Source organism: Myotis yumanensis, unplaced genomic scaffold, assembly GCF_028538775.1.
Source record: "Myotis yumanensis isolate MYYU_CA2020_CCGP unplaced genomic scaffold, mMyoYum1.0.hap1 SCAF_1, whole genome shotgun sequence".
In the NCBI taxonomy this organism is placed as follows: Eukaryota; Metazoa; Chordata; class Mammalia; order Chiroptera; family Vespertilionidae; genus Myotis; species Myotis yumanensis.
The window spans coordinates 32868488-32882448 of NW_027223752.1; the positions used below are offsets into that span (position 1 = coordinate 32868488).

At 38.4% G+C, this 13961-nt stretch overlaps 1 protein-coding gene across 1 annotated transcript in view; it reads left to right on the forward strand.

The window, feature by feature from the left end:
- Positions 1-13961, forward strand: part of SYNJ2BP (synaptojanin 2 binding protein) — a 32107-nt gene that overhangs the window by 13245 nt on the left and 4901 nt on the right. The window contains exons 2-3 of the mRNA XM_070417317.1: positions 2879-3015; positions 12929-13024. Of these exons, the coding sequence (XP_070273418.1) occupies positions 2879-3015; positions 12929-13024 (233 nt within the window). The remainder of the gene's footprint in view (positions 1-2878; positions 3016-12928; positions 13025-13961) is intronic.

Here is a 13961-nt window from a genome sequence, read left to right on the forward strand (position 1 = left end):
TTAAAACCTGCTTTCTACCCAAGATTTCTAGTGGCAGCTGTAGTAGTGTTTGATTAGGATGTTGGATTTCATTGAAAGATTTTCTCCAAATAGTTTGTTCCAGTATTGAGAGAGGCTAATTGCCCTGAGCCACCTTGCTCAAACCTGTCACAGTTGGTTTTTTTTGTGTGTTTTTTTTTAAAATATATTTTATTGATTTTTTACAGAGAGGAAGGGAGAGAGATAGAGAGTTAGAAACATCGATGAGAGAGAAACATCGATCAGCCGCCTCCTGCACACCTCCAGCTGGGGATGTGCCTGCAACCAAGGTACATGCCCTTGACCGGAATCGAACCCAGGACCCTTCAGTCTGCAGGCCGACGCTCTATCCACTGAGCCAAACCGGTTTCGGCTCACAGTTGTTTTTTAAAAAAATATTTATATTAATTTCAGAGAGGAAGGGAGAGGGAGAAAAATAGAAACATCAATGATGAGAATCATTGATTGGCTGCTTCCTGCACGCCCCCTTACTGGGGATTGAGACCGCAATCTGGGCATGTGCCCTTCACCAGAATCTAACCTGACAGTCCGCAGGCCGAGGCTCTATCCACTGAGCCATCTAGGGTAAACCTGTCACAGTTTTGAAGTCATTTCAAAGCCTTCCATAAGGTAGGCTCCACCTACCTTTCCATCTTATCTCAAAGAACTCCACCAGCCCCTTTCCAATACCTGCCACCCACGATAACACAAATTAAGAGTGTTCTAAGAGAAATCACTTAGTAAATTTAAATTTTTTATACCCTACCCTTCAAGGAAGTTGAAATAGTCATATTCCAGAAGTTCTCCTATCATGTATCTTAAATCCTTCTTTTCATTCTCTAGCTGCAGATATTCTGTGCACAACTTATGCTATTTAAGTGAAATATTTCCTGCTGCTTCTCTCTTCAGCCATGCATTTTCTTAAATCACAGATTAATTTTCTAGTGCTTATATTAATATTATGAGCTTTACATGTAAGTTCTCATCCCACCAGTGAGGAGAACTTTCAGAAAGCCCACATATGCCTCTTTAAGTATCTGCTTTCTATTGAAACCAGTAAGTAGGCTAGTAATTATGGCTATTCCTGCCAATTGTACTACCAGATTTTTTATTTTTTAATTGTTTCTAAACTATCTCCTTTCTCTTTGCACTGTGTTTTCACTTCTACAGTACTTGACATAAAGAAAACCCTAGAGAAGTTCCTTTTCTTCTTATTGCATAGATAAAATCCCTTTATAACAATGGTTTTAATAAACTGAAATTCTTCCCACAATTTAATGGTTGGTACATGGAAATAGTACTTTGGTAGTCAGGTTTATTTTGTTTTATTTGTGTTAAAAACATTTAAATGATATCTACTCTCTTAACAGATTTTTTAAAAATAAATTACGAGCCCTGGCCGGGTTGGCTCCGTGGATAGAGCATCAGCCTGCGAACTGAAGGGTCTCGGGTTCAATTCCAGTCAAGGGTGCATGCCCAGGTTGCAGGCTCGATCCCCAGTAGGGGGCGTGCAGGAGGCAGCCAATTGATGACTCCCTCTCATCATTGATGTTTCTATCTCTCTCTTTCCCTGCCTCTCTGAAATCAATAAAAATACATTTTTAAAAAATTATGATTGAGTTATGTAATCAACACTACAGTTTTTATTTATTTATTTATCCTCACCCAAGGATATTTTTCCATTGATTTTTTTTAGAGAAAGTGGAAGAGAGAGGGAAAGACAGAGAGAAATATCGATGTGAGAGAAACACATAGATTGGTTGCTTCATGCACGCGCCCTGACCAGGGCCCAGGCCAGGGAGAAGTCTGCAACTGAGGTATGTACCCTTGACTGGAATCGAACCTGGAACCCTTTGGTCTTCAGGCCAACACTTTATCCACTGAGCCAAACTGGCTAGGGCTCTTAACAGATTTCTAAGTGTACAATACACTATTGTTATCTGTACAGTGTTTTACATCAGATTTCTAGAACTTAATCTTGTGTAACTGAAATTTTATGTCCATTTAAAATAGTCACTCCTAGAAGCGAAGAATAGAAAGAATGATGGTTACCTGGGGCGGGGGAGAAGCAGAAATGGGGAATTGCTAATCATTCAGTCAGTTTTCTACTGCAAATAAAACTTAGCAATCGCTGTACCCAAGTACATGGTTGTTTGCACTTGAGGTAGAAAAGGAAAGAAGAGTGAATTTGGCAATTTAGTTTTATCATGAAGCATCAGTTACCTTTCTATTTCCCAGGTTTCCTTCCAACACTTACACTACTGCCCCCTCAACTCAAAATAGAAAAAATAAATAAGACTACCAAGACCATTTCTTCCAAAATACCACCATACACAAATTCTCCCAAAAGTTGGGAGAAGTATGGAAAGTAAAGTTTGGTTAGTAATCTCTCTTCTACTAAATTAAGAATGGTTTATTTGCTAATTAGTTAAATGCATAGCTTCTTCTCATGGACACAGCTAACCCTGTTACATTAATAAAAGGAAAGTCAAGAATTGGGTCCACTGAGTGCCGTCAACAGAATCAGAATCAAATGTGAACAGAAGCACATCTTATCAGAATCACCATTATTCTTTCACTGAGTTAACATAGGTCTTTCTTTTTATATTCAACAAACCATGTTGACCATTATGTTTGTATTTTTATTTCTACCTGATCTGAGTGGGCAGTTCTAGATACGCTTGAGCACTCTTGGTGATAGAGTCACTGACCTTGCCCCTGAATATTCACCAGCTACATCAGTCTGACTCACCAGCCTCCCCTCTCTACTAGGCCTTTCCTCTCTCTACCTTCTTCTTCTCTAATCCCTTTCTTTTTCTTCACCCCTATCTCCTTCACAACTCCTCCATGATTTTCTCAGGGCTGGGCTTCAACATCGTCGGTGGGACAGATCAGCAGTATGTCTCCAACGACAGTGGCATCTACGTCAGCCGCATCAAAGAGAATGGGGCTGCGGCCCTGGATGGGCGGCTCCAGGAGGGTGATAAGATCCTTTCGGTGAGAACTGGCTTCGGCCTCCTTCACTGTCCCTTGTTCCCTAGACCCTACTTCCTACTCCTAACCCCTTCCTTGGGAAGATTCTTGCCTGCCTTTTTGGATCAGAAAATACCCAATTTGTAGAGTTCAATACGAGGGACCTTGATCTGTCATCTTTTCCAGACTTATCATAGAATATGGAGTATATTAACTTGCTTGATAGACAAAGCAAAAGTAAGTCCAGAATGTGAAGTTACTTACCCAAGTTTTAAAAACATGAAACAGGGAGAGTTGAGGGACTGGTTGGTAGAGGGAGATACTTAAAATCCACAATGTTGGTTGTTCTTCCATTGTACTTTCCCTCTTCCTCCTTGTAGATTAAAAAATTAATATGTCTCCCTTTATACCACAAGTGGCAAAAAAGTGAAGGTAGGAATTAAGTGTTCTTTTTAGACTCAAGAGTTCCTTTTCACCCATTATTATGATAAAAAAATGGGATGCTATCTGATTTGGATATCTGTCCACTGTGCTTGCTCCCATTTCAACTTTGTTAATGTCTGTAGTAAAGACCCTTACTGCATAGTAACCATTAATTTTATTGTTTTCTAGAAGTTCCTCAAGTCAGGGACCAGATCGATCTTTTTTTAACCTTTTACATTCTAGCACAGTGTTAAATATGTATCTAACAAATAAAACAAGTTAGTAAATTCAGGCAAACCCAGCAAGGTTAGCTGATCAGAATATTAATAAAGTATCATGAATGGTAATTTCCCATTTTAGTCCTTCTCACTGACCATTTTGCCTCTTTTTAGTTCATTAAGCTTCTAGACCCTATTAATTAATCTGTTGAGATAGAGACAATGATAATCTACCTTTTATCTCAAAGGATATTGAGAAGTTAAGAAGCAGATTATATCCTACTGCTCCAAGAAGAAAGACATTCTGAAAATAGGAAATCAACTTGAGTGGTACATAAAGGAAAACCTGAGAGTGGGTTAAAATAAAAGCTATAGCATGTAGTTAGAAACTGTACGGTCCAATATTTTGACATACGAGGGACTTGAAAAGTATAGGGGTTAAGAAGAAAGCCTTATTTGAAAAGCTTGGGTTAAAGGCCTATTGAAAAATTAGAATGGTCCGCAGTTTTTGAGCACTATATGCTAAGCAATATGCTGAGAACTTTAAACTTATTTAATATTTTAGTAACCCTGTGAGGGATGGGTACAATTATTGTGTCTATTTTGCAGCTAAGAAAGTTGAGGCTTGGTAAGGTCAAGCAGCTTGCCCAGGGTCACACAAGTAGGAAGTGGCAGAGGACTAAAATTAGGTCTGTGAATTTGGAGCCTGTACTCTTAGCCAGTATACTATACTGCCTCCTAACAGGTAAACAAGGACCTAGGACTAGTTAGCCTAAACAGAAAGTTGCATGGTGAATTAATAGTAGATTTTAGGTATGGTTTTATATAGAAACTGAAATTAGTTTTTTTATAAAGGGATAAAATTGGATGGGGGGGAGGGGAACGACATAAACCTCAATGTGAGAGAATTTGTTAGACATAAGCTGAGACGATGAGCCTTTTTTATATGGGCCATTGCCTCAAAGAGAAAGAAATTGGAAGGCCGCTCAAGTTTTTAAAAAGGGTAGGAGATAAATGTCATGAGAAAAGTAGATGTCTAAATAACTTAGCTCGCTTGACTTTAAAATTTATAGCAAAGAGGATTTCACCTTATCAAAATACAAGAACTATTACAAAAATCTATACAAGATAGTAAATATTACAAATATATATAAAACACAGTACAAAGAATGATTCACGCTCATGTTCTGTCCAGTTGAGGAAAAGACATGTGAAAGGAGGGGAATATGCAATCAGAGATGGAGAGAGATACAAAAGACAGAGAAAGAGGAAACAGTGGAGCCTGTACAGGTGGGAAAGGCCAGCTGTCCTGTCCATTCTGTCTAGGTTTATATTCACTGACCAGTTTCCCTTCCCAGAGTTTGCTCCCAAATTCCTCTAGATCCCATTCCTTAAGAATTAGTGACTTTCTTGTCTCACCATCCTGTTCCCTCTATATCCTAAAGTGAACTAGTTATCCATTAATCCTTAAACAGTTACATCTGTGCATTAGCTCACTTTATCCCTTTGATGTACTTAAGTACTTATTTATTATTGGCTTTGGAGTCTCCATAAAATGATGCTAAATTATTTATTAGTCTATATTCCCGTTTATTCTGTATGGGCTTTTCTGTTCTCACATGGGTCCATATTGTAAAATATACCCCAACTCTTTCTTGTAACTTTTGCCAGATAATAAAACTAAGAATATGTCCTTTCCTGAGCACACACCCATTTTAGATAACTACTAGCAGTATCATTAAGTGATCTAGATTTCTTGTGAGTATTATTGACTATTAATTTAATCTTTGCATTTCTCCCTAAATACCCATGTTTTGTCTTACTTTCAAGTTCCTAAATTAAATAACTGCATAATTCATTTTGCAGTTTCCCTTTTTCATTAAAAGTGAAATTTATTTTTGTATGTGATCACTGTGGATGATTTAAACTGAAAAGAAAGAAAAACTTTAATGGATGTAAATGATATTTAAGATTGAAGGCCCTGTTACATCTGATAACCATGAAACAAAAGCAGGTATTTTCAATAGAAGAACAGACCTGAAGCTGAGCTGAGGACTGGAGATCCATCACCCAAAGTTCACTTTTTTTGTGTGTGATGGTAAAGATGGTTTAATATCTGTATAGGTTACCAGAGAATCTGGAGAAGTTTCATTTTTGTGGGAGGAGGGAGGGAAAGGAATCTGTTTAGGTTTCTCATTTCTCCCATGTGTCTGCCTAAATGAAGGGAAGTGGGTAGTCAAGAATAGTCAATCCTCAGTGAACTATGCATTTTTATAAAGCTCAGGGTGATATAGCTGGCTATTATAATGCACAGATGAATGTTTCATTTTGACCAGATCTCTTAGATAACAAAAATGGCACAGATTGGGCCATTAGTCAGCTGCATTTCATATTCTCTTCAAGTACACTTATTAATTTGGTGAATGAAAGAGTTGAGTAGTCATTAACATTTATCAACTATTGTACTTGGCCTGCAGAGCATTGTGCCAGGTGCTATGGAAAATTAAAAGAAAAAATGAAAGTCTTGTTTCTGCCCTTATCTAGAAATCAATAGGAAAGACCCAGCAGAAATCCTCATCCAATCAGCTGCAGAGACATTGAAATATACAGAATCCTTTAGACAAAGCACCTCTCCAGAAGGTGCTTTTGTCTTCCCATTTCTGTGTCCCCAGCTCATAGGTCTGTAGCTGGCACAGAGTAAGCATCTAGTAAGTTAGTTGCTCTGTGAATGAATTATAGCATGATTGACATTTTTGGTTGGTCCTGACTAATTGGAACTGGATAATTTCCCCCCCTTCAACTTTGATTAAAAAAAAGAGACATCCCCTCCCCCCAATTGCAGTTCATTTCAGGATCTTGGTTAAACATTTAAATATCCAGAGTGTAATCTGAGGCCAGTGCTTATTAAATTGAGCCCATTTTTTTTCTATATCTTCTACATACACATTTATATTATCCTATAGAGTTCCTGTAGCTAACTTCCTGAGATAATGTTAGATTATCCTGAGGCAATTCAAAATTATTACTCATCAAAGAAAACTAATTTTAACTCATTTTATTCATTTCCTAAGTTTCCAGGAAATAGGAAACTCATTTTTTTTTAAATGTTTTTATTTTTTAGAGAGAGAGAAAGGGAGAGGGATAGAGAGATAGAAACATCGATGAAAGAGAAACATCTTTAATCAGGGCTGCCTCCTGCAAGTCCCCCACTGGGGATCGAGCCCACAACCCAGGCATGTGCCCTCGGCCGGAATCGAACCTGGGACCCTTCAGTCCGCAGGCTGACGCTCTATCCACTGAGCCAAGCCAGCCAGGGCAGGAAACTCATTTTTAAAGACTGCTAACAACCATAGTTAAAGCAAAAATTTTTATGTTTTCCCATCAGAACACCTAGAACACCACTATCCCAATTCTCTGAACATTTAGTAAAATGTTCTAGCATATTATAAATCTGCCATATCTCAGGTTCAATAAAACCTACTATGCCATGAATTCTGGAAGCTGAAGTAGCAAGTTTAGCAGTATTCCAAGATTTCTCATTTGAATAGCTCTTGGTACTAGAAGTGAGGTCCAAGACTGTCTGGCCATCACATGGAAACCTGTTAGAAATGCAGAGCCTCCGGAACCTTCCCTGACCAGCATTATAACGAGATCCCTGGGTGAGAGTGAATAAAGTAGGAGAAGCACTGTTCTAGGCAAATGTCTTTCAAACGTTTTCAGTTATCAACTGTAATAGGAGATATACGTGTGTATGTGCGCACAAACACACACATGCACAGTTGAAGCAAAGTTTAACAAAATAATTCTGTATGTGATGATTTCTGATATATTGTGTTTGCTTCTAATTTTACTTTAAAAAAATTCAATACTGGTCTTGACCTACTGGATTGCCTTCACTATCATCTGTAATAGGTCAACAGACCCATATTTTTTTAAAAAAATCACTACTCCAGTAAATGGAAAACCACTGATGAAATCTGTGGATGCATAGAGTATATATTAAGATACATATCTAGAGTCAGTAGACAGGGTATGGAAACCAGTTAGAAGACAATTTCAGACAGTTTGGGTTAGAGCTAACGTAAACTTCAGGATCAACTGGAGGGCTTGGTTAAAGCATAGAATATAGGATAGGGCCTAATAATTTCCACGTTAAACAAGTTCCCAGAGTAATGCTAATGCTGCTGATTCTGGGACCACACTGAGATCCTCTGGTCTATATGAGTAAAGATGATGATTTTTTTAAAAAAAGGATGTCACATATATTTAGGGATAAAGCTTACAGAACTCAGTGGTTAATCAATAATGAGCTGGAATCTGTAAAAACGCTTAGAGGAGCTAAATATTAGAAATCAAATTTGTCTTTGGAGTAGAGATGACATTGTCAAGAGAGAAAGAATCATAATTTGTTTTATAGGGCTGGTTTACCTTGGGCAAAGGATGAAAAATGGTTCTTTAAAAAAGAAATTCCCTTTGCATCTCTAAAAGGCCTCTTGTTTGGAGTTTCATTTGCTTATTTTTTTAAGCAGTTATAGAGTAAAAGTCCTTTTATATTAGAATACCGTTAGGCTTAAATAGGAGGGTCAAAAGGCATAATTAGCATAATGTGCCTGTACCCTGTATAGCACCTTCTTTTGCCTGATGTCACCAATATCTTTCTTCCCTATTAGCAGAAGGAGGCTCAGCAGCGGACCAAGATTACATACACATTGAGTCATCGGTGGGTAAAGCTGCTAATAGAGCACAGGCTTTTCAGCTTTGTGTCATATTGAGAATATGTCCGTCAGACTTCGTGTAGTTATTTATGGCTGTTTGCAGGGAGTGCACTGCAACCAACCCTCAGAAAATCATGTGACATTTCTTGTACTCAATAGTGTGTTATTCAACGCACTATTTAGGTATTATAGGGGTAATAATGATAAGTTGCAATACAGGCTCTCCAAGATGTTTACAGTAGTACATAAAGGGATTATGATATAAGGCAGAATTTAGTTTGACTTTATGATGGTTACATATTACGGAGATTCAAAGTAGCAAATCAGTCACATCTAGAAAGGCCTTGTCAGTGACGTAGCAGTTAACTAAATTGCTTTTTAAATTTTAATGCTACTTCAGTATAAAAACACCTTATATTTTTATACAACTCTAAATTTTTTCAGTGTGTTACCTACAGGGTCTTTTCCCAAAAATGTATATACACTTTAACAGCTGATAGCTCAATTTTGAAAGTGAAATGTATTTTAATAAACACTGCCTTTATAATTATTCAGTGTGTGCATACGTTTTTGGGGGGACAACCTATATTAGATACAAATGAAACTGCAAAATCAAAAAAATTCAATTTACAGCATTAATGTGATGGATGGTGATTTGTTACTGAAATAAAATTCTTGCTTACAGTGTAAATTTCTATAGTGTTTTAAAGTGAAGGTTTTGGGGCCAGGCAGCTTGAGTTTGAATCCTGGCTTTGCTACTCCCATTATATATGCCATGCACAAGCTGCATAGCCTCTCTAGTTTTATCAATAACATGGGGGTTCCTAACTTACGGGACTATTGTGAAACCGAGTAAGTTTGTACATGTAAAATGACTGGACAGCTCCAGAGATGATAAATATGCAGTGGGTCCTGGCAATTATTACTGACTAGCATGGCAAAGATTATTTTGAACTCACTGTTTGTTTGTTTTTTATCCTCATCTGAAGATATGTTTTTATTGATTTTTTTTAGAGAGAGAGAGAAACATCGATGTTGGAGAGAAACATCCATCGATTGCCTCCCATATGCGCCTCAACTGGGTATTGAATCCGCAACCTAGGTATGTGCCCTGACCAGGAATTGAACCTGCAACCTTTTGGTGTTTAAGGCAATGCTCCAACCAACTGAGCCACCCAGCCAGGGATGAACTCTGTATTCTTGCCATTGAATGTCATATAGTTCTCTCATTTGCAGTCATATTACTATGAAATTTGGCTCTGATATTGAACTATGACATCTGGCATTTGTTAACATGACTATATCATTAACTTATTTGTCTCTGAGCAGAAATAAATACCTATTTCTTTAAATGAGAAATACAGTTATCACAGGCTAAATTAGTTAAGTGAGTATTCTCACTACAATCAACAGTCTTTCCCCAGGAATTAACTAAAAAAAAAATTGAGTCATTGAGACATCTGGAAATTTTTCCCTGTGGCATATGTAAAAAAAAGATATGATCAGAATATGGTTTAGTAGCATGAAATCAAAGTCCATCAATTAGAAAACCTTGTATTCATTTCTACACTATGGGTACCAGGACTGATCCTATTTAAGATCAATCTTAGAAGATAAGTAGAATTTTTTAAGAGGAAAGGGTATTTAGATAGTAGATATAGCTTAAGCACAGGTATGAAAGTAAGAATATATGTTGTTGTTTTTTTTGTCTCAGAGTAATGAGTTATGTGATTTAGCTAGAGCATAGGATACGTGATAGGGAGTAATGCGAGATTAAATTGGGAAAGTAGGTTCCAAAGGTAGGACTTTGCATATCAGAATGAGAAATCAGGCATGCATACTTTCCTCCCCTGCTTCAACTTCTGTTTTTGTTTTTGAGCCATGAAGTAGTATAAACAGAATTATACTTTAGAAAGATTGGTCTGGGGACATAGTGTTTGAATAGGGTAGTACGGGGGAGGACCTAGAGGAAAATAAGTCAGAGAGAAGGTGATTACAGTAGTTCAACTAAAAGTATCCACAGTCTAAAGAGAGAGGTACCAGACAAAATAATAGCATATGAGGAATGTCATTGTGTAAAACTACAGGATTTGCCAATATATTGTATGTGAAGATTGACAGAGTGGAGAGAGTTTAAAACTATTATCAAAAATTTAGTCTGAAAGGATGGTAGTGGCAATAAAAGAAAGTTGGGATAGTCCGGTTTTGCGGGAAATAATAAAGAGGCTTTGGAAATGTTGAGTGGGGTCTAACAGAACATCCAAGTGCAGGTACCCAGCAGGAAATAGGTAAATCCAGAAATAGAAGTAGGGATACAATTTTTTTAAATATATTTTTTTATTAATTTCAGAGAGGACGGGAGAGGGAGAGAGAGAAACATCAATGATGCAAGAGAATCATTGCTTGGCTGCCTCCTGCATGCCCCGTGCTGGGGATCGAGCCCACAACCTGGGCATGTGCCCTTGACTGGAATTGAACCTGGTACCCTTCAGTCTGCAGGCTGATGCTCTATCCACTGAACCAAACCAGCTAGGGCGGGATACAAATTTTGGAGTTGTCTTGCAGATTACTGTTGAAATTGTGAATAATCACATGGGAGAAAAAAATAAGAAGACAAAAGACAACTGACATTGAGGAATATTTACTTGCCTTAAGAAGGAAAGAAGGAGAAAGGAATTAGGAAAGGAATAGTTTAAGAACTAAGACAGGAAAGAACTGCAAAACAGAGGAGGCAGTCTCAAGGTTGAAAGGGGCTGTAAGACTTGGTGACTGGAATTCACTGCCCAGTGTTGAAGTCCAAGGCTTATGGCACTTGGTGACTAATATGTAATAGAGCTAGAAACTATTAATTCGGGAAGGCCAAACTGTTGGTAGATGAATTCACCAAGGATATTGGCAGGAGATAGAGTGGAAGGACTATTCTGAACCTCTGGAGAAGGAACACTGTGACAAGGAAGGTGAGAGGTTTGAATAAGTCAATGACCTGAGCTTCAGCTGAGCAGAGAATAGTTGGTGAGTCAAAGCAGAGGAATAGTGCAGAAGGAGCAGTAAAATGCAGGGCACTTCAGTCTTCCTTCTGGTATTTAAACACACTAGCCCTGGCTTCCACACTTACTATGCCTTTGGGTTACATTCCCTAACCTTGCTAGGCTTCAGTCTCTTCATCTGTGAAAAACAAGATAAAAATAGTGTCTACCTCATAGGATTATTGTGAGAATTAAATTAGATAATTCATAATGTAAAGCATATAGCACAGAACCTATCAAGTAAATATATTAGGTATTTTTGCTGCTGTTGCCGTTGACACTAACATGTACAAAAGATATGTAGCTCTTGCATAAGGTAGGCTATGCTGTGTCACTGAGTGCAGCATGGATAGATATCACTGTGGCCAGAGTCACTCCTGACACTGAAAGTAGTAATACCAGTAGCACTTCACATCTCTCACCCCTGAGTGGTAGGTAGGACTGACCTACCGTGAAACATTGTTTAGGAGTTTGGATCATCACAGAAACTTGAGGAGGATAGGAGTATCAATGGAATTAAGGGAAATTGTTCACAGTAGAACAAGACCAATAGAATGGGCCAGGAGATTTTGTACCACATCAAAATAAATTGTGGGAGAGTTTCATGTAATTATATTTCTAGAGATGAAGCAAACAATGCCAGGGGTTAGAAATAAACCCGGGAGACCATGCTAGCTGTAGGAAGTCAGACTGATGCTCATGAAAGACATACAAATACAGTAAAGTTGCAGGTGTCCAAATGAGATAGGCCATAGGAGCTAAGAAGAAAGAGACTACCTTTTTAAAAAATATTTATTTATTTATTTATTTTTATTTTTTTTTTTAATATATTTTATTGATTTTTTACAGAGAGAAAGGGAGAGGGATAGAGAGTTAGAAACATCGATGAGAGAGAAACATCGACCAGCTGCCTCCTGCACACTCCTACTGGGGATGTGCCCGCAACCAACGTACATGCCCTTGACCGGAATCGAACCCGGGACCTTTCAGTCCGCAGGCCGACGCTCTATCCACTGAGCCAAACCGGTTTCGGCAAAATATTTATTTTTTAACATTTTTTATTTATTGATTTCAGAGAAGAAGGGAGGGAGAGAGAGAGAGACAGAGAAAGAGAGAGAGAGAGAGAGAGAGAGAGACATCAATGATGAGAGAGAATCATTGATTGGCTGCCTCCTGCATGCCCCCTACTGGGGATCGAGCCCACAACCTGGGTGTATGGCCTGACCAGGAATTGAATCGTGACTGCCTGGTTCACAGGTTGACGCCTAACCACTGAGCCACGCCGGCCAGGCCAAGACTACCGGTTTTTGTTCTTGTTAATTTAAACTTAAGTGCTCTTCAAATGGTCCGTGGAACTCAGTTTTAGGAAACCGTAGCTTTGAAAATGAAAAGTGTTACATTGAGTTAGTTCTCAGTGACGTTATTCATTCTCCTAAACCTTGGAATTTGCTCTGTAGGAGTTGTTTTTTAAATGTTTGATCATATGAAAGTAAATCTTTGACTTCAGAGAGTTTACATTCTAACTCTTACTACTTTTTCTTGCTGTTTTCGACAGGTAAATGGCCAAGACCTAAAGAACCTGCTGCACCAGGATGCTGTAAACCTCTTTCGTAATGCAGGCTACGCTGTATCCCTGAGAGTACAGCACAGGGTAGGTGTTGTATCCGTTGCAGCCAGCACCTGGCCCCAGGCTTTTGTGCCATTGTGAATGAGCCCTGTGGTGTAATCTTCAATGGTGTGTTTGGATTTTTTTCCTTCCACTCCCACTCTTTTGAAGAGCTTGTCTGGCAGGTGTCTTCTGGAACTCTGCTTATCATCAAAGGACATTTGTAACAGTATTTTTGCAACCCAGGTCCTAGTTTTAAAGATAAAGCTTGACAACCAAATTGAAATAAATGGGGTGGGGGGGGGGTATACAACCACAGTCAATTTTTTTAGTGGGGAAGGAAAACATGTATCTGCCATTGGACATTCTTGTTTATAAAACTCTAAGTACAAAGCTGGTAGGTTTTCTGATACCTACTCACTGGGTGCTTTTCCCTGGCACCTCCATGAACACTTTGCTTATCAACTTGGTAACTCTCCTGACCAAAGCTCTGGTGCTCAAAGTTGAGCTCCAGGAAAATGGAAATGGAATTCAGAATTCAGTCAAGACAGCACCTATCCCTGTATCCACTTCTTAGTTCCTAGTGTCTTATAATGTGAATGATGGGAAGAGAAGCCTGTAGACATAATTCCTCCCATAGCAAAGATTTTGGGGGCATATGCAACACAGGTTCAATGTGTCTTTAAAGTTGTTCTCTCTTAAATTGATGCTTGGATATGATTTCTTTTCACTTTGTTACCTCTGATTCTGTTTGCCTCCATTCCATACAGGTTCCACCTTTATCTGTGTCCAGTGTTACAAAATAGGGGAGGAAGGACACAACCTCATCTTAGGAGGGAGTGGGGTGCCTTTTGAGTTGAAAATAATGGAATTACACCTTGTGCAATTTATGCTTAGATAACAGATAATTTAAATAACATTGCTCAGCTCTGCTCTTATTGCACTCTCATGACTGGATAATCTTCCTAAGTAAACATTCTAG